Here is a 24,829-nt window from a genome sequence, read left to right as displayed (position 1 = left end):
TCTTTCCCTTGTCTTCAGTTAAACTGAGCCAAGTGGAAGCCCTCTCATTTTCAACATGATCAAAGCCAGGTTGAATTCAGAGGGCATGTCTGTTCCTGAAAACAAAGTGTCTGATGCATCTGGAAGCCCAACACGATGAGTAAGACGGTGTCTGTCAGCTTGGATTACCGGTCCCAAATCTGTGTAAATGACCAGGAAGAGACAGAGACTGTTAGGTGTACCTAGCTATTCTCAGCCACTCTCCAGTTGGGAGGAAGGAACCAACAACAGGACCAATTCACAGGACACCCCTGTCCCTCGGGACACCCGTGTTCGTGTGGCCTTGTCCTGATCATCTTGGATTTTTCTCATCCCTTCCCATCTTCTGGGGTGGGGACTTTCCTGGTCTCAGAGCCAGAACCTTCCAGGCTCAGTGGCTGGCAGCTGTGGAACAGCTCAGAGCACACAAACGTCAACTGACAGCTCAGAGGAGGTTCCCAAGAAAGATGTTCATGGAGGGATGGTCTCACTGGACCTTACTCCTCCCCCAGAGACGTTTCCCAGCCTCTTACTCAAGGTTCAGCCCCTTGAGTGGAAGACACGCTCCCAAGAAAGGACGAGTCACCCCTCCCCTTGCTGGCTGCCCATTTAAAGCTTTTGATGCAAAACCATCTGGATGGAAGAATTTCTATTTTGTTAATTGCCCCAATACATTTTACTTTTTATTGAGATATAATTACATATAACATTATATTAGTTTCAGGTGTACAACATTGTGCTTCAATATTTGTATCAATATATGTGGCAAAACGATCACCACAATAAGTCTAGTTAACATCCATCACCATTCATAGTTACAAATTTTTTTTTCCTGTGATAAGAACTTTTAAAATCTACTCCTTTAGCAACTTTCAAATATGCAGTACTGTATTATTAAAGATAGTCACCATGCTGTATGTTACACCTCCATGACACTTATTTTAGAGCTGTAAGTTTGTCCTTTTTTTTTAACATCTTTATTGGAGTATAACTGCTTTACAGTAGTGTGTTTCTGCTTTATAACAAAGTGAATCAGCTATAGCTATACATATATATTATATATATATAGCCATATCTCCTCCCTCTTGCATCTCCCTCCCACCCTCCCTATCCCACCCCTCTAGGTGACCACAAAGCACCAAGCTGATCTCCCTGTGCTATGCGGCTGCTTCCCACTAGCTATCTGTTTTACATTTGGTAGTGTATATATATCCATGTCACTTTCTCACTTCGTCTCAGCTTACTCTTCCCCCTCCCCGTGAACTCAAGTCCATTCTCTACATCTGCGTCTTTATTCCTGTCCTGCCCCTAGGTTCTTCAGAACCTTTTTTTTTTTTTTTTTAGATTCCATATATGTGTGTTAGCATGTGGTATTTATTTTTCTCTTTCTGACTTACTTCACTCTGTATGACAGTCTCTAGGTCCATCCACCTCACTACAAATAACTCAATTTCGTTTCTTTTTATGGCTGAGTAATATTCCATTGTATATATGTGCCACATCTTCTTTATCCATTCATCTGTCGATGGACACTTAGGTTGCTTCCATGTCCTGGCTATTGTAAATAGAGCTGCAATGAACATTGTGGTACATGACTCTTTTTGAATTATGGTTTTCTCAGGGTATATGCCCAGTAGTGGGATTACTGAGTCATATACTAGTTCTATTTGTAGTTTTTTAAGAAACCTCCATACTGTTCTCCACAGTGGCTGTATCAATTTACATTCCCACCAACAGTGCAAGAGGGTTCCCTTTTCTCCACACCCTCTCCAGCATTCATTGTTTGTAGATTTTTTTTGTTGATGGCCATTCTGACTGGTGTGAGGTGATACCCCATTGTAGTTTTGATTTGCATTCTCTAATGATTAGTGATGTTGAGCATCCTTTCATGTGTTTGTTGGCAATCTGTATATCTTCTTTGGAGAAATGTCTATTTAGGTCTTCTGCCCATTTTTGGATTGGGTTGTTTTTTTTGATACTGAGCTGCATGAGCTGCCTGTAAATCTTGGAGATTAATCTTTTGTCAGTTGCTTCATTGGCAAATATTTTCTCCCATTCTGAAGGTTGTCTTTTCATCTTATTTATGGTTTCCTTTACTGTGCAAAAGCTTTTAAGTTTCATTAGGTCCCATTTGTTTTCATTTTTATTTCCATTTCTCTAGGAGGTGTGTCAAAAAGGATCTTGCTGTGATTTATGTCATAGAGTATTCTGCCTGTGTTTTCCTCTAAGAGTTTTATAGTTTCTGGCCTTACGTTAAGGTCTTTAATCCATTTTGAGTTTATTTTTGTGTATGGTGTTAGAGAGTGTTCTAATTTCATTCTTTTACATGTAGCTGTCCAGTTTTCCCAGCACCACTTTTTGAAAAGGCTGTCCTTTTTCCATTGTATATTCTTGCCTCCTTTATCAAAAATAAGGTGACCATATGTGCATGGGTTTATCTCTGGGCTTTCTATCCTGTTCCGTTGATCTATATTTCTGTGGGTTTTTTCTTCCTTAGAAAAATCTTTCTCTAAATGACTACTCAATTTTATTCCTCCACTCACTTACAAAATAGCCTATTTATAAAAAGCACTCCTATACTGCTACTTTCTATTTTTCAGCTGTAGACTTACACACTGACTTCCTGATAAGGAAGATGAGGACTTGCTTATGTTCTTGGCCTCACTTCTTTCTCTTTCTTTTTTTTTTTTTTTTTAACATCTTTATTGGAGTATAATTGCTTTACAGTGATGTGTTAGTTTCTGCTTTATAACAAAGTGAATCAGTTAGACATATACATATGTTCCCATATCTCTTCACTCTTGCGTCACCCTCCCTCCCGCCCTCCCTATCCCACCCCTCTAGGTAGTCACAAAGCACTGAGCTGATCTCCCTGTGCTACGCAGCTGCTTCCCACTAGCTATCTATTTTACATTTGATAGTGTATATATGTCCATGCCACTCTCTCACTTTGTCACAGCTTACCCTTCACCCTCCCCATATCCTCAAGTCCATTCTCTAGTAGATCTGTTTCTTTATTCCCATCTTGCTCCTAGGCTCTTCATGACCTTTTTTTTTTCTTAGATTCCATATATATGTGTTAGCATACGGTATTTGTTTTTCTCTTTCTGACTTACTTCACCCTGCATGACAGACTCTAGGTCCATCCACCTCACTACAAATAACTCAATTTCTTTTCTTTTTATGGCTGAGTAATATCCCATTGTATATATGTGCCACACCTTCTTTATCCATTCATCTGTTGATGGACACGTAGGTTGCTTCCATGTCCTGGCTATTGTAAATACAGCTGCAGTGAACATTTTGGTACATGACTCTTTTTGAATTATGGTTTTCTCATGGTATATGCCCCGTAGTGGGATTGCTGGGTCATATGGTAGTTCTATTTTTAGTTTTTTAAGGAACCTTCATACTGTTCTCCATAGTGGCTGTATCAATTTACATTCCCACCAACAGTGCAAGAGTGTTCCCTTTTCTCCACACCCTCTCCAGCATTTATTGTTTCTAGCTTTCTTTTTTTTTATATCCTCAAGTCTGTTCTCCAGTAGGTCTCTGTCTTTATTCCTGTTTTACCCCTAGGTTCTTCATAACATTTTTTTTTTCTTAAATTCCATATATATGTGTTAGCATGCATACAGTATTTGTCTCTCTCTTTCTGACTTCACTCTGTATGACAGACTCTAGGTCCATCCACCTCATTACAAATAGCTCAATTTCGTTTCTTTTTATGGCTGAGTAATATTCCATTGTATATATGTGCCACATCTCCTTTATCCATTCATCTGTCGATTGACACTAGGTTGCTTACATGTCCTGGCTGTTGTAAACAGAGCTGCAATGAATACTGTGGTACATGACTCTTTTTGAATTATGGTTTTCTCAGGGTATATGCCCAGTAGTGGGATTGCTGGGTCATATGGTAGTTCTATTTTTAGTTTTTTAGGGAACCTCCATACTGTTCTCCACAGTGGCTGTATCAATTTACATTCCCACCAACAGTGCAAGAGGGTTCCCTTTTCTCCACACCCTCTCCAGCATTTATTGTTTCTAGATTTTTTGATGATGGCCATTCTGACTGGTGTGAGATGATATCTCATTGTAGTTTTGATTTGCATTTCTCTAGTGATTAGTGATGTTCAGCATTCTTTAATGTGTTTGTTGGCAGTCTGTATATCTTCTTTGGAGAAATATCTATTTAGGTCTTCGGCCCATTTTTGGATTGGGTTGTTTATTTTTTTGTTATTGAGCTGCATGAGCTGCCTGTAAATTTTAGAGATTAATCCTTTGTCAGTTGATTCATTTGCAAATATTTTCTCCCATTCTGAGGGCTGTCTTTTGGTCTTGTTTATGGTTTCCTTTGCTGTGCAAAAGCTTTGAAGTTTCATTAGGTCCCATTTGTTTATTTTTGTTTTTATCTCCATTACTCTAGGAGATGGGTCAAGAAGGATCTTGCTGTGATTTATGTCATAGAGTGTTCTGCCTATGTTTTCCTCTAAGAGTTTGATAGTTTCTGGCCTTACATTTAGGTCTTTAATCCATTTTGAGCTTATTTTTGTGTATGGTGTTAGGGAGTGATCTAATCTCATACTTTTACATGTACCTGTCCAGTTTTCCCAGCACCACTTATTGAAGAGGCTGTCCTGTCTCCACGGTACATTCCTGCCTCCTTTATCAAAGATAAGGTGGCCATATGTGCGTGGGTTTATCTCTGGGCTTTCTATCCTGTTCCATTGATCTATATTTCTGTTTTTGTGCCAGTACCATACTGTCTTGATTACTGTAGCTTTGTAGTGTACTCTGAAGTCAGGGAGCCTGATTCCTCCAGCTCCGTTTTCCTTTCTCAGGATTGCTTTGGCTCTTCGGGGTCTTTTGTGTTTCCATACAAATTGTGAAATTTTTTGTTCTAGTTCTGTGAAAAATGCCATTGGTAGTTTGATAGCGATTGCATTGAATCTGTAGATTGCTTTGGGTAGTAGAGTCATTTTCACAATATTGATTTTTCCAACCCAAAAACATGATCTGTCTCTCTGTTTGTGTCATCGTTAATTTCTTTCATCAGTGTCTTATAGTTTTCTGCATACAAATCTTTTGTCTCCTTAGGTAGGTTTATTCCTAGGTATTTTATTCTTTTTGTTGCAGTGGTATATGGGAGTGTCTTCTTAATTTCTCTTTCAGATTTTTCATCGTTAGTGTATAGGAATGCAAGAGATTTATGTGCATTGATTTTCTATCCTGCTACTTTACCAAATTCATTGATTAGTTCTAGTAGTTTTCTGGTAGCATCTTTAGGATTCTCTATATATAGTATCATGTCATCTGCGAATAATGACAGTTTTACTTCTTCTTTTCTGATTTGGATTCCTTTTATTGCTTTTTCTTCTCTGATTTCTGTGGCTGAAACATCCAAAACTATGTTGAATAAGAGTGGTGAGAGTGGGCAACCTTGTCTTGTGCCTGATCTTAGTGGAAATGGTTTCAGTTTTTCACCATTGAGAACGATGTTGGCTGTGAGTTTGTCATATATGGCCTTTATTATGTTGAGGCAAGTTCCCTCTATGCCTACTTTCTGGAGGGTTTTTATCATAAACGGGTGTTGAATTTTGTCAAAAGCTTTTTCTGCATCTATTGAGATGATCATATGGTTTTTCTCCTTCAATTTGTTAATATAGTTTATCACATTGATTGATTTGTGTGTATTGAAGAATCCTTGCATTCCTGGGATAAACTCCACTTGATCATGGTGTATGATCCTTTTAATGTGCTGTTGAATTCTGTTTGCTAGTATTTTGCTGAGGATTTTTGCATCTATGTTCATCAGTGATATTGGCCTATGGTTTTCTTTCTTTGTGACACCTTTGTCTGGTTTTGATATCAGAGTGATGATGGCTTCATAGCGTGAGTTTGGGAGTGTTTCTCCCTCTGTTATATTTTGGAAGAGTTTGAGAAGGATTGGTGTCAGCTCTTCTCTAAATGTTTGATAGAATTCGCCTGTGAAGCCATCTGGTCCTGGGCTTTTGTTTGTGGGAAGATTTTAAATCACAGCTTCAATTTCAGTGCTTGTGATTGGTCTGGTTATATTTTCTATTTCTTCCTCTTTCAGTCTCAGAAGGTTTTGTGCTTTTCTAAGAAATTGTCCATTTCTTCCATGTTGTCCATTTTATTGGCATATAGTTGCTTGTAGAGTTTGTCCTTTTTGACCCCTTTCACCCATATTTCCCATCCACCTCCCACACCCTGCCTCTAGCAACCACCAATGTTCTCTGTATTTATGAACTCTGTTTTTGTTTGTTTGTTTTCGATTCCACATATAAGGGAGATCAGATTGTATTTTTCTTTCTCTGTCTGATTTATTTCACTTAGCATAATGCCCTCAGGAGATCCATTCATATTGTCACAAATGGCAGGATTTCCTTCTTTTTATGGCTGAATAATATTCCATTGTGTGTGTGTGTGTGTGTGTGATGTGTACACACACACCCCACATTTTCTTTATCCATTCATTCTTTGATGGACACTTACATTGTTTCCACACCTTGACTATTATAAATAATGCTGCAGTGAACATGGGGGTTCGGATACCTTTTCAAGTTAGTGTTTTTGTTTTCTTCAGATAAATGCCCAGAGGTGGAATTGCTGGATGATATGGTAGCTCTATTTTTAGTTTTTTGAGGAACCTCCATACTGTTTACCACAGTGGCTGCTCCAATTTATTGATACATTCCCACCAACAGTGCGCAAGCATTCCCTTTTTTCACATTCTTGCCAACGCTTGTTACTTCTTGGTTTTTTGATGATCACCATTCTCACAGGTGTGAAGTGATATCTCACTGTGGTTTTGATTTGCAGTTCCCTGATGATTAGTGATGTTGAGCATCTTTTTGTATGCCTGTTGGCCATTTGTGTGTCCCCTGTAGAAAAATGACTATTCAGAGTCTCTGCCCATTCTTAAAATTGGTTTTTGTTTTATTTTGTCTTTTGATTTTGGGGTTTTTTTGTTTCTTTTTTGGCTGTTGAGTTATATGAGATCTTTACATGCATATTTTGGATATGAACCCCTTATCTGATACATGATTTGCAAAAATATTCTCCTATTCCATAGGCTGTCTTTTGATTTTGTTGATGGCTTCCTTTGCTGTTCACAAGCTTTTTAGTTTAATGTAGTCCCACTTCTTTGTTTTTTATTTTGTTGCCTTTGCTTTTGGTGTCAAGTCCAAAACGTCATCATTAAGAGTGATGGCAAGAAGATTACTGCCTAGCTCTCCTTCTAGTTTTGTGGTTTCAGGTCTTACATTAAAGTTTTTAATCCATTTGCAATTGATTTTTGTATATGGTATAAAATAGTGGCCCAGTTTAATTCTTTTGGTGTTTTTTTTCTTTTTGTAATTTAATTTTTATTTTATACTGCAGTGTAGTTGATTTCCAATGTTCTATTAGTTTCAGGTGTACAGCACAGTGATTCAGTTATACAAATACATATATCCATTCTTTGTCAGATTCTTTTCCCATATAGGTTATTACAGAATATTTAGTAGAGTTCCCTGTGCTATAGAGTAGGTCCTTGTTGATTATCTATTTTATATGTAGTAGTGTGTATATGTCAGTCCCAAACTCCCAGTTTATCCCTCCTCTCCCACAGCCTTTCCCCTTTGGAAAGGGGAAAGTTTGTTTTCTATGTCTCTGAGCCTCTTTCTGTTCTGGAAATAAGTTCATTTGTGTCATTCTTTTTTAGATTCTGCATATAAGTGATATCATATGGTATCTCTCTTTCTCTGTTTGACTTACTGCATTTAGGATGATAATCTCTAGGTCCATTCATGTTGCTGCAAATGGCATAATTTCGTCCTTTCTTATGGCTGAGTAATATTCCACTGTATATATGTACCACATCTTCTTTACCCATTCAGCTGTCAGAGGACATTTAGGTTTCTTCCCTTTCTTGGCTATCATAAATAGTGCTGCAGTGAACATTGGGGTGCATGTGTCTTTTCGAATTATGGGCTTCTCCACATATATACCCAGGCGTAGGATTGCTGGATCATATGGTAGCTCTATTTTTATTTTTTCAAAGAACCTCCATGTAGTTCTCCATAGTGGTTGTACAAATCTACATTCCCACCAGCAGTGTAGGAGGGTTCCCTTTTCTCCATGCCCTCTCCAGCATTTATTGTTTTTAGACTTGTTGATGATGGCCATTCTGATGGGGGTGAGGTTTTACCTCATTGTAGTTTTGATTTCCATTTCTCTAATAATTAGCAGTGTTGAGCATCTTTTCATGTGCCTTTTGGCCATCTGTATGTCTTCTTTGGAGAAATGTCTGTTTAATCTGCTCATTTTTTGATTGAGTTGTCTCGTTGTTTGCTTGTTTGTTTTTGGATATTGAGCTGCATGAGCTGTTTGTAGATTTTGGAGATTAATCCCTTGTCAGTTGCATCATCTGCAAATATTTTCTCCCATTCAGTGGGTTGTCTTTTCATTTTGTTTATGGTTTCTCTTGCTGTGCCAGAGTTTTGAGTTTAATTATTGTCGCATTTGTTTATTTTTGTTTTTATTTCCACTACTCTAGGAGATCGATTGAAAAAGAAATTGCTGCGATTTATGTCAAAGAGTGTTCTGCCTGTGTTTTCTTTTAAGAGTTTTATAGTATCTGTCCTTACACTTGGGTCTTTAATCCATTTTGAGTTTATTTTTGTGTATGGTGTTAAAGGATGTTTTCATTTCATTCTTCTGCATATCGTTGTCCAGTTTTCCCAGCACCATTTGTTGAAGAGACTGTCTTTTCTCCATTGTATATTCCTGCGTCCTTTGTCATAGATTAATTGACCTTAGGTGTGTGGGTTTATTTCTGGGCTTTACATCTTGTTTCATTGATCTATATTTCTGTTTTTGTGCCAGTAGCATACTGTTTTGATGATTTCAGCTTTGTAGTATAGTCCAAAGTCAGGGGGCCTGATTCTTCCTGCTCCATTTTTCTTTCTCAGCATTGTTTTGGCTATTAAGGGTCTCTTGTGTTTCCGTGCAAATTTAAAATTTTTTTGTTCTAGACCTGTGAAAAAATGCCATTGGTAATTTGATAGAGATTGCACTGAATCTGTTGATTGCCTTGGATATTATAGTCATTTTGAAAATATTGATTCTTCCAAACCAAGAATATGGTATACCTTCCCATCTGTTTGTGTCATCTTTGAGTTCTATCATCAGTGTCTTATAGTTTTCAGAGTACAGGTCTTTGCCTCCTTAGGTAGGTTTATTCCTAAGTATTTTATTCATTTTGATGTGATGGTAAATGGGATTGTTTCTTTAATTTCTCTTCTGATCTTTCATTGTTAGTGTATAGGAACGTAAGAGATCTCTGTGTATTAATTTTGTATCCTGCAGCTTTACCAAATTCATTGATGAGCTCTAGTAGTTTTCTGGTAGCATTTTTAGGATTTTCTATGTATAATGTCATCTGCAAACAGTGATGGTTTTACTTCTACTTTTCCAATTTGGATTCCTTTATTTCTTTTTGTTCTCTGCTGTGGCCAGGAGTTCCAAAACTATGTTGAATAAAACTGGTGAGAGTGGACATCTTGTCTTGTTCCTGATCTTAGAGGAAATGCTTTCAGCTTTTCACCATTGAGAATGATGTTAACTGTGGCTTGTCATATATGGCCTTTATTATGTTCCCTCTATTCCCACTACCTGAAGAGTTTCTATAATAAAGGGGTATTGAATTTGGTCAAAAGCTTTTTCTGCAGCTATTGAGATGATCGTAAGGTTTTTATTCTTCTGTTTGTTGATGTGGTGTATCGCACTGAATGATTTGCAGTTATTGAAAAGTCCTTTCATCCGTGAGATAAATCCCACTTGATCATGGTGAATGATCCTTTTAATGTATTGTCAGATTTGTTTTGCTAGTGTTTTGCTGAGAATTTTTGCGTTTATGTTCATTGGTGACATTGGCCTGTGATTTTCTTTCTTTTCTTTTTTTTTTTTTTTTTTTTTTTTTTTTTTTTTTTGTGGTATCTTTGTCTGGTCTTGGTCTGAGGGTGATGGTGGCCTTGTATAAAGAGTTTGGGCGTGTTCCTCCCTCTGCTGTATTTTGGAAGAGTTTGAGGAGGATAGGTGCTAGCTCTTCTCTAAATGTTTGATAGAATTTGCCTGTGAAGCCATGTGGCCCTGGACTTTTGTTTGTTAGAAGTTTTTAAATCACAGGTTCAATTTCAGTACTTGTGACTGGTCTGTTCATATTTTCTATTTCTTCCTGGTTCAGTCTTGGGAGATTGTACCTTTCTGAGAATTTGTCCACTTCTTCTAGGTTGTCCATTTTATTGACATAGAGTTGCTTATAGTAGTCTCTTTTTATCCTTTGTTTTTCTGAAGTCTGTTGTAACTTCTTTTTTATTACTAATTTTTCTGATTTGAGCCTCTCCCTTTTTATCTTGATGAGTCTGGCTAAAGGTTTATCAATTTTGTTTATCTTTTCAAAGAACTAGCTTTTAGTTTCATTGATCTTTTCTGTTGTTTTCTTTGTCTCTATTTCACTTATTTCTGCTCTCTTTATGATTTCTTTTCTTCTACTAACTTTGGGTTTTATTTGTTCTTCTTTCTCTAGTTGCTTTAGCTGTAGGGTTAGCTTGTTTATTTGAGATTTTTCTTGTTTCCTGAGGTAAGATTGTATTGCTACAAACTTTCCTCTTAGAACTGCTTTTGCGACGTCCCATAGGTTTTTGATCATTGTGTTCTTGTTGTCATTTGTCTGTAGGTATTCCTTTATTTCCTCTTTGATTTCTTCAGTGATCCATTGGTTGTTTGGTAATATATTGTTTAGCCTCCACGTGTTTATGTTTTTTACAGTTTTTTTTTTCTTGTAATTGTTTTCTAATGTCATAACATTGTGGTCTGAAAAGAGGCTTGATGTGATTTCAACTTCCTTAAATTTACCAAGCCTTGTTTCATGGACAGCATGTGACGTATCCTGAGAATGTTCCATGTGCACTTGAGAAGACTGTGTATTCTGCTGCTTTTGGATGGAATGTTCTATAAATATCAAATAAGTCTATCTGGTCTAATGTGTCATTTAAGGCCTGTGTTTCCTTATTGATTTTCTGTCTGGATTATCTGTCCATTGATGTAAGTGGGGTGTTAAAGTCCCCTACTATTGTTATGTTACTGTCACTTTCTCCACTGTGGCTATTAGCATTTGCCTTATATATTGAGCTCCTCCTATGTTGGGTGCATATATATTTACAATTGTTATATCTTCTTCTCAGTCTTATCCCTTGATCATTATGTAGTGTCCTTTTTTGTCTCTTTTAAGTCTTTATTTTAAAGTCTATTTTGTCTGATATGAGTATTGCTACTCCAGCTTTCTTTTGATTTCTATTTGCATGGAATACCTTTTTCCATCCCCTCACTGTCAGTCTGTATGTGTCCCTAGATCTGAAGTGGATCTCTTATACACAGCATATATCTTGGTCTTGTTTTTGTATCCATTCAGCCAGTCTGTGTCTTTTGGTTGGAGCATTTGATGTATTTACATTTAAGGTAAATATCAATAAGTATATTCTTATTGCCATTTTGTTAACTCTTTAGGATTTGTTTCTGTGGATTTCTTTTTGTTCCTTTCCTCATTTGTTCTCTTCTCTTGTGATTTGATGATTATCTTTAGTTTCATGTTTGGATTGCTTTCTTTTGTGTGTGTGTGTGTGTGTGTGTGTGTGTGTGTGTGTGTGTGTGTGTGTCTATTGTAGACTTTTGGTTTGCAATTCCCATGAGGTTTTGATATAGCAGTCTATATATAAACGAGTTGCTGGTCTCTTAATTTCAAATGCATTTCCAGCATCCTGCATCTGTAGTCTCCTCTTCTCACGAATGCTGGTTTTGATACAGATTTGTGTGTGGATGATTTCTTACCTTTGCTGTATGTTTGCCTTTACTGATGAGCTTTCACATTCATAATTTTCGTGTTTCTAGTTGTGGCCTTTTCTTTTCTGCCTGAAGTTCCCCTAGTATTTGTTGTAAAACTGGTCTGGTGGTGCTGAATTCTCTTCGTTTTTTGTTTTGTTTTGTTTTGTTTTTGCGGTACGCAGGCCTCTCACTGTTGTGGCCTCTCCCGTTGCAGTGCGCAGGCTCAGCGGCCACGGCTCATGGGCCCAGCCGCTCCGCGGCATGTGGGATCTTCCCGGATCAGGGCACAAACCCGTGTCCCCTGCATCCGCAGGCAGACTCTCAACCACTGTGCCACCAGGGAAGCTCTTTTAGTTTTTACTTACCTGTAAAGCTTTTGATTTATCCATCAAATCTTTTTTTTTAAGATTTTTTTTTGATATGGACCAGTTTTAAAGTCTTTATTGGATTTGTTACAAAATTGTTTCTGCTGTTTGTTTTGGTTCTTTGGCCCCGAGGCATGTGGGATATTAGCTCCCCGACCAGAGATTGAACCTTCAACCCCTGCACTGGAAGGCAAAGTCTTAACCACTGGACCACCAGGGAAGTCCCTCCCCATCTAATCTTAATGAGAGCCTTGCTGGGTAGAGTATTCATGGTTGTAGATTCTTCCCTTTCATCACTTTAAATATATCATGCCACTCCTTTCTGGCCTGCAGAGTTGCTGCTGAGCAGTCAGCTGATAAACTTATGGGAGTTCCGTTGTGTGTTATTTGTTGCTTTTTCTCTTGTTACTTTTAATATTTTTTCTTTGTCTTTAGTTTTTGTCATTTTGATTACTCTGTGTCTCGGCATGTTCCTCCTTGGGTTTATCCTGCTCCGTTTCTCTTCGTAAAGATTGCTTTGGCTATTCGGGTCTTTTGTATTTCCATACAAATTGTGAAATTTTTTGTTCTAGTTCTGTGAAAAATGCCATTGGTAATTTGATAGGTATTGCACTGTATCTCTCGATTGCTTTGGGTAGTAGAGTCATTTTCACAATGTTGATTGTTCCAGTCCAAGAACATGGTATGTCTCTCCATCTATTTGTATCATCTTTAATTTCTTTCATCGGTGTCTTACAGTTTTCTGCATACAAGTCTTTTGTCTCCTTAGGTAGGTTTATTCCTAGGTATTTTATTCTTTTTGTTGCTATGGTAAATGGGAGTGTCTTCTTAATTTCACTTTCAGATTTTTCATCATTAGTGTATAGGAATGCAAGAGATTTCTGTGCATTAATTTTGTATCCTCTACTTTACCAAATTCATTGGTTAGCTCTAAGTAGTTTTCTGGTAGCATCTGTAGGATTCTCTGGACAGCTTTACTTCTTCTTTTCCGATTTGGATTCCTTTTATTTCCTTTTCTTCTCTGATTGCTGTGGCTAAAACTTCCAAAACTATGTTGAATAAGAGTGGTGAGAGTGGGCAACCTTGTCTTGTTCCTGACCTTAGTGGAAATGCTTTCAGTTTTTCGCCATTGAGGATGATGTTGGCTGTGGGCTTGTCATATACGGCCTTTATTATATTGAGGAAAGTTCCCTCTACACCTACTTTCTGCAGGGTTTTTATCATAAATGGGTGTTGAATTTTGTCAAAAGCTTTCTCTGCATCTATTGAGATGATCATATGGTTTTTCTCCTTCAATTTGTTAATATGGTTAATCACATTGATAGATTTGCGTATATTGAAGAATCCTTGCATTCCTGGAATAAACCCCACTTGATCATGGTGTATGATCCTTTTAATGTGCTGTTGGATTCTGTTTGCTAGTATTTTGTTGAGGATTTTTGCATCTATCTTCATCAGTGATATTGGCCTACAGTGTTCTTTCTTTGTGGCATCTTTGTCTGGTTTTGATATCAGGGTGATGGTGGCCTCATAGAATGAGTTTGGGGGTGTTCCTCCCTCTGCTATATTTTGGAAGAGTTTGAGAAGGATAGGTGTTAGCTCTTCTCTAAATGTTTGATGGAATTTGCCTGTGAAGCCATCTGGTCCTGGGCTTTTGTTTGTTGGAAGATTTTAAATCACAGTTTCAATTTCAGTGCTTGTGATTGGTCTGTTCATATTTTCTATTTCTTCCTGGTTCAGTCTCGTAAGGTTGTGCATTTCTAAGAAATTGTCCATTTCTTCCAGGTTGTCCATTTTATTGGCATAGAGTTGCTTGTAGTAATCTCTCATGATCGTTTGTATTTCTGCAGTGTCAGTTGTTACTTCTCCTTTTTCACTTCTAATTCTGTTGATTTGAGTCTTCTCCCTTTTTTCCTTGATGAGTCTGGCTAATGGTTTATCAATTTTGTTTATCTTCTCAAAGAACCAGCTTTTAGTTTTATTGATCTTTGCTATCATTTCCTTCATTTCTTTTTCATTTATTTCTGATCTGATATTTATGATTTCTTTCCTTTTGCTAACTTTGGGGTTTTGTTGTTCTTCTTTCTCTGATTGCTTTAGGTGTAAGGTTAGGTTATTTATTTGAGATTTTTCTTGTTTCTTGAGGTAGGATTGTATTGCTATAAACTTCCCTCTTAGAACTGCTTTTGCTTCGTCCTGTAGGTTTTGGGTCATTGTGTTTTCATTGTCATTTGTTTCTCGGTTTTTTTTTATTTCCTCTTTGATTTCTTCAGTAACCTCTTGGTTATTAAGTAGTGTATTGTTTAGCCTCCGTGTGTTTGTATTTTTTACAGATTTTTTCCTGTAATTGATATCTAGTCTCACAGCGTTGTTGTCAGAAAAGGTACTTGATACGATTTCAGTTTTCTTAAATTTACCAAGGCTCGATTTGTGACACAAGATATGATCTGTCCTGGAGAATGTTCCATGAGCACTTGAGAAGAAAGCGTATTCTGTTGTTTTTGAATGGAATGTCCTATAAATATCAATTAAGTCCATTTTGTTTAATGTATCTTTTAAAGCTTGTGTTTCCTTATTTATTTTCATTTTGGGTGATCTGTCCATTGGTTAAATTGGGGTGTTAAAGTCCCCTACTATGACTGTGTTACTGTCGATTTCCCCTTTTGTGGCTGTTAGTATTTGCCTTATGTATTGAGGTGCTCCTGTGTTGGGTGCATAAATATTTACAATTGTTAGATCTTCTCGTTTGATTGATCCCTTGATCATTATGTAGTGTCCTTCTTTGTCTGTTGTAATAGTCTTTGTTTTAAAGTCTATTTTGTCTGATACGAGAATTGCTACTTCAGCTTTCTTTTGATTTCCACTTGCATGGAATATCTTTTCCCATCCCCTCACTTTCAGTCTATATGTGTCCCTAGGTCTGAAGTGAGTGCTTGTAGCCAGCCTATGTACGGGTCTTGTTTTTGTATCCATTCAGCCAGTCTGTGTCTTTTGGTTGGAGCATTTAATCCATTTACATTTAAGGTAATTATTGATATGTATGTTCCTATTACCATTTTCTTAATTGTTGTGGGTTTGTTATTGTAGGTCTTTTCCTTCTCTTGTGTTTCCTGCCTAGAGAAGTTCCTTTAGCATTTGTTGTAAAACTGGTTTGGTGGTGCTGAATTCTCTTAGCTTTTGCTTGTCTGTAGAGGTTTTAATTTCTCCGTCAAATGTGAATGAGATCCTTGCTGGGTAGAGTAATCTTCGTTGTAGGTTTTTCCCCTTCATCACTTTAAATATGTACTGCCACTGTCTTCTGGCTTGCAGAGTTTCTCCTGAAAGATCAGCTGTTAACCTTATGGGGATTCCCTTGTATGTTATTTGTTGTTTTTCCCTTGCTGATTTTAATACTTTTTCTTTGTATTTAATTTTTGATAGTTTGATTAATATGTGTCTTGGTGCATTTCTCCTTGGATTTATCCTGTATGGGACTTTCTGTGCTTCCTGGACTTGATTAACTATTTCCTTTCCCATATTAGGGAAGTTTTCCACTATAATCTCTTCAAATATTTTCTCAGTCCCTTTTTTTTTCTCTTCTTCTTCTGGGACCGCTATAATTCGAATGTTGATGCGTTTAATGTTGTCCCAGAGGTCTCTGAGACTGTCCTCAATTCTTTTCATTCTTTTTTCTTTGTTCTGCTCTGCAGTAGTTATTTCCACTGTTTATCTTCCAGGTCACTTATCCATTCTTCTGCCTCAGTTATTCTGCTATTGATCCCTTTTAGAGAATATTTAATTTCATTTATTGTGTTGTTCATCACTGTTTGTTTGCTCTTTAGTTCTTTTAGGTCCTTGTTAAATGTTTCTTGTATTTTCTCCATTCTATTTGCAAGATTTTGGATAATCTTTACTATCATTATTCTGAATTATTTTTCAGGTAGACTGCCTATTTCCTCTTCATTTGTTAGGTCTGGTGGGTTTTTACCTTGCTCCTTCATCTGCTGTGTGTTTCTCTGTCTTCTCATTTTGCTTAGCTTACTGTGTTAGGGGGTCTCCTTTTCACAGACTGCAAGTTCATAGCTCTCATTGTTTTTGATGTCTGCCCCCAGTGGCTAAGGTTGGTTCTTTGGGTGGTGTAGGCTTCCTGGTGGAGGGGACTAGTGCCTGTGTTCTGGTGGATGAGGTTGGATCTTGTCTTTCTGGTGGGCAGGTCCACGTCTGGTGGTGTGTTTTGGGGTGTCTGTGGCCTTATTATGGTTTTAGGCAGCCTCTCTGCTAATGGGTGGGGTTGTGTTCCTGTCTTGCTAGTTGTTTGGCATGGGGTGTCCAGCACTGGAGCTTGCTGGTCATTGAGTGGAGCTGGGTCTTGGCGTTAAGATGGAGATCTCTGGGGGGTTTTTGCCGTTTGATATTACATGGAGCTGGGAGGTCTCTTGTGGACCAATGTCCTGAACTTGGCTCTGCCACCTTAGAGGTGCAGCCCTGACGCCTGGCTGGAGCACCAAGAGCCTGTCCTCCACACAGCTCAGAATAAATGGGAGAAAAGAAAGAAAGAAAGGAAGAAGAAAGAAAGAAAGAAAGGAAGGAAGGAAGGAAGGAAGGAAGGAAAGAAAAGAAAGAAAGGAAGGAAGGAAGGGAGGAAGAAAGGAAGGGGATAAAATTAAATTAAATTAAAAAGTTATTAAAATAAAAAATAATTATTAAAAAAATCAAGTAATAAAAAAGAAAGAGTGGGCTTCCCTGGTGGCGCAGTGGTTGAGAGTCCACCTGCCGATGCAGGGCACACGGGTTCGTGCCCCAGTCCGGGAAGATCCCACATGACGCGGAACGGCTGGGCCTGTGAGCCATGGCCGCTGAGCCTGCGCGTCCGGAGCCTGTGCTCTGCAACGGGAGAGGCCACAACAGTGAGAGGCCCGCGTACCGGAAAAAAAAAAGAGCAACCAAACCAGAAAACAAATCCACCAATGATCAATAACAAGTGCTAAAAGCTATACTAAAACAAACAAACAAACAAAAAAACGGGCAGACTGAACCCTAGGACAAATGGTAAAAGCAAAGCTATACAGACAAAATCACACACAGAAGCATACACATACACACTCCAAACTGAGAAAAAAGGGGGGGAAATATATATATATATATATATATATATCGTTGCTCCCAAAGTCCACCTCCTCAATTTGGGATGATTCGTTGTCTATTCAGGTGTTCCACAGATGCAGGGTACATCAAGTTGATTCTGGAGATTTAATCCGCTGCTCCTGAGGCTGCTGGGAGAGATTTGCCTTTCTCTTCTTTGTTCGCACAGCTCCTGGGGTTCAGCTTTGGATTTGGACCCGCCTCTGCGTGTAGGCCGCCTGAGGGCGTCTGTTCCCGCCCAGACAGGACGGGGTTAAAGGAGCCGCTGACTCAGGGGCTCTGGCTCACTCAGGCCGGGGGGAGGGGAGGGAGGGGTACGGATGCGGGGCGAGCCTGCGGTGGCAGAGGCCGGCGTGACGTTGCACCATCCTGAGGCGCGCAGTGCGTTCTCCCAGGGGAGTTGTCCCTGGATCACGGGACCCTGGCAGTGGCGGGCTGCACAGGCTCCCGGGAGGGGAGGTGTGGTTAGTGACCTGTGCTCGCACACAGGCTTCTTGGTGGCGGCAGCAGCAGCCTTAGCGTCTCATGCCCGTCTCTCGGGTCCACGCTTTTAGCCGCGGCTCTCGGCCGTCTCTGGAGCTCCTTTAGGCAGCGCTCTTAATCCCCTCTCCTCGCGCACCAGGAAACAAAGAAGCAAGAAAAAGTCTCTTGCCTCCTCAGCAGGTCCAGACTTTTTCCCGGACTCCCTCCCGGCCAGCCGTGGTGCGCTAACCCCCTGCAGGCTGTGTTCACGCCGCCAACCCCAGTCCTCTCCCTGCGCTCCAACCGGAGCCCGAGCCTCAGCTCCCAGCCCCGCCCGCCCCGGCGGGTGAGCAGACAAGCCTCTTGGGCTGGCGAGTGCCGGTCGGCCCCGATCCTCTGTGCGGGAATCTCCCCGCTTTGCCCTCCGCACCCCTGTGGCTGCGCTCTCCTCCGTGGCTCCGAAGCTTCCCCGCTCCGCCACCCGCAGTCTCCGCCCGCGAAGGGGCTTCCTGGTGTGTGGAAACCTTTCCTCTTTCACAGCTCCCTCCCAGTGGTGCAGGTCCCGTCCCTATCCTTTTCTCTCTGTTTTTTCTTTTTTCTTTTGCCCTACCCAGGTACGTGGGGAGTTTCTTGCCTTTTGGGAGGTCTGAGGTCTTTTGCCAGCGTTCAGTAGGTGTTCTGTAGGAGTTGTTCCACGTGTAGATGTATTTCTGGTGTATCTGTGGGGAGGAAGGTGATCTCCGCGTCTTACTCTTCTGCCATCTTGAAACTCCTCTGGGGGAGATTTTTGATTACTGGTTCAATCTCCTTACTAGTAATCAGTGTGTTCAGATTTTATATTTCTTCATGATTCAGTCTTGGCAGGTTGTATGTTTCCAGGAATTTATTCATTTTGTCTAGATTGTTCAATTTGTTTGTATATAATTTTTCTTAATAGTCACTAATGATCCTTTGTATGTCTGTGGTATCAGTTTTAAGAATTTCTGGCCATCACAGTTCTTCAACATCTAAATGTCTCCAGTAGGCAGAAACTCTTGTTCACAGCAAGAAGAGGGTCATTCTGCCTGTCTCCTCTTTGATTAAATCAACACCTTCCTGCCCTTTCAGTACCTGACCGCCACGCCACCCCTCATGTGGCACTGATCCCTGCCCACCACATCCTGCCCCACCTCCTGGTAAACTTAGCTGTTCTTCTTATTTAGGGAAAATGAAAGAGAAGGCAGATTTCAGACTTCATTAATTTCTCTCTGTTTAGCACCTTGGACAAGGACAGGCTGGTAAATGCACGCTCTTATCTGCAAGCTGCTTGAAACCAAGGTGTCCTTTCCCTTCCTCCTTCCTGCCTGGCATAGGTTCTCTCTGGACAAGGACACGGGGCTCATCATGCTGATTGCCAGGCTGGACTATGAACTCATCCAGCGCTTCACCTTGACAGTCATCGCCCGGGACGGGGGTGGCGAGGAAACCACAGGCCGGGTCAGGATCAACGTGTTGGACGTCAACGACAACGTGCCCACCTTCCAGAAGGACAGCTATGTGGGTGCCCTGAGAGAGAATGAGCCTTCCGTCACACAGCTGGTGCGGCTCCGGGTAAGATGCCGGGCTGCCCTTTGATCTGTCTGTTTACCTTGTCCTTCTCTCTCTGGTTTCCCCTTGACCGCCTGCTCAGGAAGCCACTGCAAGAAGTACTAACTGCCCATCCACAAAGAATTCTGCTCACATCGGGGGTCACGATCTGTGTCTGGCCACCTCTGAGTGGCACTTCATGTCCCTGGTTACTGAGTGAGGCTAGTGTCTGTCTCAAGGGTTAAAGACATCTGGAAAGAGCTAATTAACGCAGCCACCCCAGAGACAGTCAAGAGAAAGGAGGATCCCTGACCGAATTCCAAGTGCCATCTTCCCTTCTTGCATTCACGCAACATGCATTTATTAGATTACCTACTGTGTTCCAAACACTGTGCTGGATTCTAGGTATCAGCTTCAGTCAGGGAGCAAAGTTCCTGCTTCCATGGAGCTGAGAGGCAGGCAGAACGAGGAAGACAGAAATTAACCAAGAAGTTCCAATCGGGAGGGGGGACGAATGGGGTGCCCAGCACAGGGCCCTAACCCAGTCCAGAGGTCAGGGAAGGCCTCTGTGCATGAGGTGTTCCAGCTGGTACTCAGGGTGTAGGAGATGGCCGTGCCAGGTATGGTGGCGACCCTTTTCATCCTGTGAGTAAGGCTTGGCCTTCCTCTATTCCCCCAGGCCTTCAGCCTGCCCTCTAGATTCCCCAGGATACCTCCACACCCCAACATGAGGTGTGTCTGCTGGGAGCCACAGAGTAGCCTCCAGCTGAGGGACAGGGGGGGCCTGGATCACCCAGAAAAGGGGGCTCAGAGAGGGGCCAGCCCTCCCCTCCCACCTGCCCTCTTCTGGCCCCAGGGTCACTGAAAGCTCAAGGGCCCTGTCCGCCCTCTTCCTTCCAGGCAACGGATGAAGACGCTCCTCCCAACAACCAGATCACCTACAGCATAGTCAATGCCTCCGCCTTTGGCACCTACTTCGACATCAGCGTGTATGAGGGCTATGCCGGTACGCGTGGGGCAGGACTGAGGGCCCAGCCTGCAGAGGAGGGTTGGCAGGTGGGAGCAGGGTTACACATCACACCTGTCTCAGCAGGGAGCCCTTCTGTCTCCCAGACACCCTGGACCACTTGGGAAGCTGCCCCACAGCTCCTGTCATCTGGAGCAGCACGTGGTATGGGGTCACCATTTCATAGGCTCAAGATCTGTGTCTCAGTTCAGCCAGATCTTTCTTTGAGTCTTAGGCCTGTGGCCAGTCAGGCATCTGAAGTTACCACAGTGTGTGGGGTTCCTATTAAGAAGGGCTGCCTGGCCAGATCTGTGGCGAGGGGGAGGGGAGCCAGGTAGAGGCTTGTTAGCCAAGTTTCCCCATCCTTTGGGCATGCTGTGGCCACTTCCCAGATCTTCCGGGCTGTGGCCTTTCCCTGCTTGGCCAGGCACAGTTCCATACTCTGGACCTTGCCCTGCCTGCTGCACTGTGAGTCCAGGAAGGGAATAGCAGCAACAACCTCAAGCTTCAAGATCCCAAGAGACCGCCTGGTTTTTTTGTTGAAGCAACTAGGGCCCAGAGATGGGGGGTGACTTGCCCAAAGTCACACAGCAAAGCTGTCCAGGGAGGCCCTGTGATCTGGCTCCTGGTGGCTTTTCAGCACCTGCCTCCCCACCAGAATCCAACCTCCTTGAGCTTCTTGACGTTCTCACCCCTTACAGGGGTCACTTCCATGTCTTTGAAGAGTCTGTTCCTTCTGCTGGAAAAGCCCTTCCTCCCTGTCCCTTTGCCCTGCTTCCCTTTAACCTCTGGCTTGCTTTAGGGCTCATTTGGGCATCCTCTCCTCTGCGAAGCTTCCCTAATGCTTGGAGATGGTCTAGGTGTCCCCAAGGCAGAGCAGATGTGCACTGGGTGACTCTGAGTGCAGTGCTCACGCCTCCTCCCACCCCACATTTGTGTCAGAGAAATGCTCTTGGAGAAGCTGCAGTCCTGGGTCTGGATGCTACAGCCCGATGGCCTCTGTAAAATCTGTGTCCCCGCTTTTAAAAACTTAACAGTCCCATGCCTCTGCCCACCCTCACACCTCACCACCTTCTCAGCTAGAGGAACCCTCCTTGGGTTTTATATTACCAAAGCAACAATTTTGTTTCTGTTTTCCAAATAGAAAGTGGCAATTTAATATTGTGGTAATGCCTTTGCAGACTACCCGTGCCCCACACTCCCAAGCCAATACATCTTCCCTCCCAAATTGAGAATCAATGGCTGAGCATGAAAGATACTCATGGTGAGAGTCCAGGCATGTGCAGTGTGCCTTTGGGGAAGACACTGAACCTCTCTGAGCCTGGTTTCCTCATCTGTAAAGTGGGGCCTACGTTACCACCAAAATAGTTACCACCTGCTGGACTCAACACTATGCCTGGCACATATCAGGCAGTCAGTAAACCTAAGTCAGGACCATGGGGCTCCGGGAGTTCAGAGGCAGGAGGGGAAAACAAGGCGGAGCTGGCTCAGGCTGAGCCAGCCACACCCTCTCTGCCCAAAGGGGAGCCGTGGCTGGATGGACATGTAAAGTCTGCTCACAGAGGGCCTGGGGCCCTACCCTGTCATTTCAGTGATCAGCGTGAACCGCCCCCTGGATTATGAACAGATACCCAACGGGCTGATTTATCTGACGGTCATGGCCGAGGATGCTGGCAACCCGCCTCTGAACAGCACCGTCCCTGTCACCATCGAGGTGTTTGTAAGTATCCAGGGGTGCACTGGCCTTGCCCTTCCAGGATGTGGGGTGGTGAGTGCTTCCCAGAGTATTGGGGCCCTGCCAGAACCCACTGTCCCCACAGCCCAGAGAGTTACTCAGCAGACTGTCCCAAAGGCTGTCCCCTAGCAAACTGCCTCGCAGCTCAGCCATGGAAGGCACAGGGCCCTGGGACCCAAGAAGAGCCCTGTGGTCCTGCTCTAACTTCATTCAGGGACCTCAGGATACCCTCTGAGAGGGAACAGGAGCTGGGGCTCAAGCAGAGAGGAAATGTCATTGATTCCTTCATTTATAGCCATATTCGGTGAAGTTCAAGGGAATTCCTGGAAGGTCATCTTCTCTGTCTCTCTCTCTCTGGTCCCCTCTTTCTCCTTCACTTCCTTTTTCCATTCCTGTGAAGATCTAACAGAGCCTGAAACCAAACCACAGCTCGTCTGACATGAATAGCAAGCACACCTTAGTGCTTTCCGTGTCTGAAATTATGTCGCTGAATCCAGCTCCACGCTGGTTCATTGACCCCATGCAGCTCCCCCAGCAATCCCGGGGATGCAGATCACGGTCTGACAGTAGCCCAGTGGGCCTTCCCCGCCGCCCTGCAAGACACCCACCCCCATCTCTTAAAGGCTGCTGCCTGCGGAGAGGGTGAACACGTGTTGATGGAAGAGTTAGTGCATTACTGGCTCCAGAAGGATTCAGTCAGCTTGCCAGGTTAGGAGATACTCTGCGATTTGACAAACACTCAGCAAAATCTTGCCCAGAGCAGGTTGATGGATGACCTTCCTGTCCCAGCTGGCTTCGGTAACAGCCTCTGGTGCTGCCTTACTTCTGGCTTTAATGAGTCTCATCCTTTCAACCCAAGTCCAAGGCTCCAGGGCCCGCTCTGGACATGGGACCCCACTTGCTTACGGAATAGGACAGGGCAGTGATGGAAAAGTCGAGGGTGATTCCTGCGGGGAGCCCTGCAGCTTGGGCATGTGGGAGCAGCATTTCGGGGTAGGAGAGGATGGAGAGTCTCTGCAGAACCAGGTCCAGTAATGGAAAGTCAGAGTCTGGGACCCTAGATCTGGCGCTTCAGGCTCCAGGGAGTGGCCAGAAGGAGATCCACAGAAGCCCAAACGCATGCCTGCCTTTAACCTGCAACCTCCCACCTTGAAATGCCGAGGGTGATAGCAGAGAAGCAGAGTACGCTCCCTGCTAATCCTGGACAAGTCCTGGTATTCGTCCCCACATGGCCCCAACCCTGACCACAGCCCCCAAACCCCCCCTAACCCTGGCCACACTTATAACCCTGACTGAGCTCCACCCCCATCCCCCATCACTTTCAACCAGAATCTTGCTCTACTCAAGCAAGCAGTGAATTCCTCCTGTGTGCGCGGTGCAGTAGAAGGTCCTGGGGGGATACGGAGGCGACTGTGACTCCTGCTTCCCCCGCAAAGGGACACTGTGACTAGAGGGAGGAGCACAGCTTGGGAGGTGTATGGCTTTGAAACCCAGCTCTGCCACCCTCTAGCCATGTGACCTGTGGCTCTTCTGAGCCTCAGTGTCCTGATCTACAGAATGGGGACACTCATGGTACTGCCTCATGATATTGTGAAGATTAAATGAGATCCTGCAGCTGGTACCTGGCCCCGGTAAGGTGGGCCGTCGTCACAGCTGATAGGACAGATGTGCGTACGAGCGGCAGCATGCGTGTGCCAGGCGCTCTGGTGCAAGGGGAATTCCAGACAACTCAGCTGGGCAGAGAAGGACCCTCTCTAGGCTTTAGGGAAATGGAAGTGAAAGAGGATGAGAGTAGGGGAGGTTTGGGGAAATGAGTTGAGGTCTTCCACGCCACCCAGAGATGGGCAGGCAGAACTGACCAAACGGAAGTTAAAACGTCTCTAGCTCCATACTGTGCCAACTGCTTTCACGTTACACAGTCTCAATCCCACTCAGCAAATGAGGCTCAGGGAGGGAACATATAAGGTGGTATAAGGTCACCAGTGCCTTCCTCACTTTCTAGCTAGTAAGTGGCCTTTGAATTTACTTCCAGTCCTAATAAGCTAGGATTTGAATCCTGACCTGTGTGACTCCTAGGTTCACGTTCTTTCCACCACAGCCCGAGGCTTGGAGGCTTGGAGGGAGGCTTGGATATCCCAGTCTTCATGTGACTGAGACCAGTGTGCCTCAAAGTTCACATGGATTCCCTGGGCATCTTCTTAAAATGCAAATTCTTATCTAGTGCGTCTGGGGAAAGAGCTGAAGCTCTGCATTTCTAACGTGCTCCCAGGAGACGCTGATACTCCTGGTCAGGGGACCACACTTAGAGTAGCAAGGCCTTCAAAGATCCGCCCTCGTGGTATCTTGAAACCCAGGGACTGCCCGAAACCCCAGCCCACGTCCCAAACTGTGGTCACTTAAGGAAGGGACCTGGGGAGGGCCTCTTTCTCTTTTTGCCTCAACCCGTCACATGTAGCCAGAGCAGGAGGTGGGTGGTCCAGGGACAGAACTAACCTTTTATCCGCTGTGAATAAAAGTGATGAGCAGCCTCAGCCTCCCCTGCTGATACCAGGGAGCGGGGGCTCCATGTGCAGAGGCAGGTGGGGGCAGGAGTCCACCTCGCTCCCCTCTCAGCAAAAGCAAGCATGTGCCCTGGCCTGGAGCCACCTCAGCCCCACGGAAGGGGCG

At 42.9% G+C, this 24,829-nt stretch overlaps 1 protein-coding gene across 1 annotated transcript in view; it reads left to right on the top strand.

Annotated features, from left to right (window-relative positions):
* The window catches only part of CDH23 (cadherin related 23), a 403,130-nt gene that overhangs the window by 252,114 nt on the left and 126,187 nt on the right, over window positions 1-24,829 (top strand). Inside the window, exons 15-17 of the mRNA XM_007454689.1 lie at window positions 19,208-19,445; window positions 20,322-20,427; window positions 22,020-22,147. Of these exons, the coding sequence (XP_007454751.1) occupies window positions 19,208-19,445; window positions 20,322-20,427; window positions 22,020-22,147 (472 nt within the window). The remainder of the gene's footprint in view (window positions 1-19,207; window positions 19,446-20,321; window positions 20,428-22,019; window positions 22,148-24,829) is intronic.

The sequence above is a fragment of the Lipotes vexillifer genome, unplaced genomic scaffold (genome assembly GCF_000442215.2).
Source record: "Lipotes vexillifer unplaced genomic scaffold, Lipotes_vexillifer_v1.1 scaffold205, whole genome shotgun sequence".
NCBI classification, from domain to species: domain Eukaryota; kingdom Metazoa; phylum Chordata; class Mammalia; order Artiodactyla; family Lipotidae; genus Lipotes; species Lipotes vexillifer.
The sequence above is the reverse complement of the archived record's forward strand: the minus strand, read 5'-3'. Positions and strand labels throughout refer to the sequence as shown.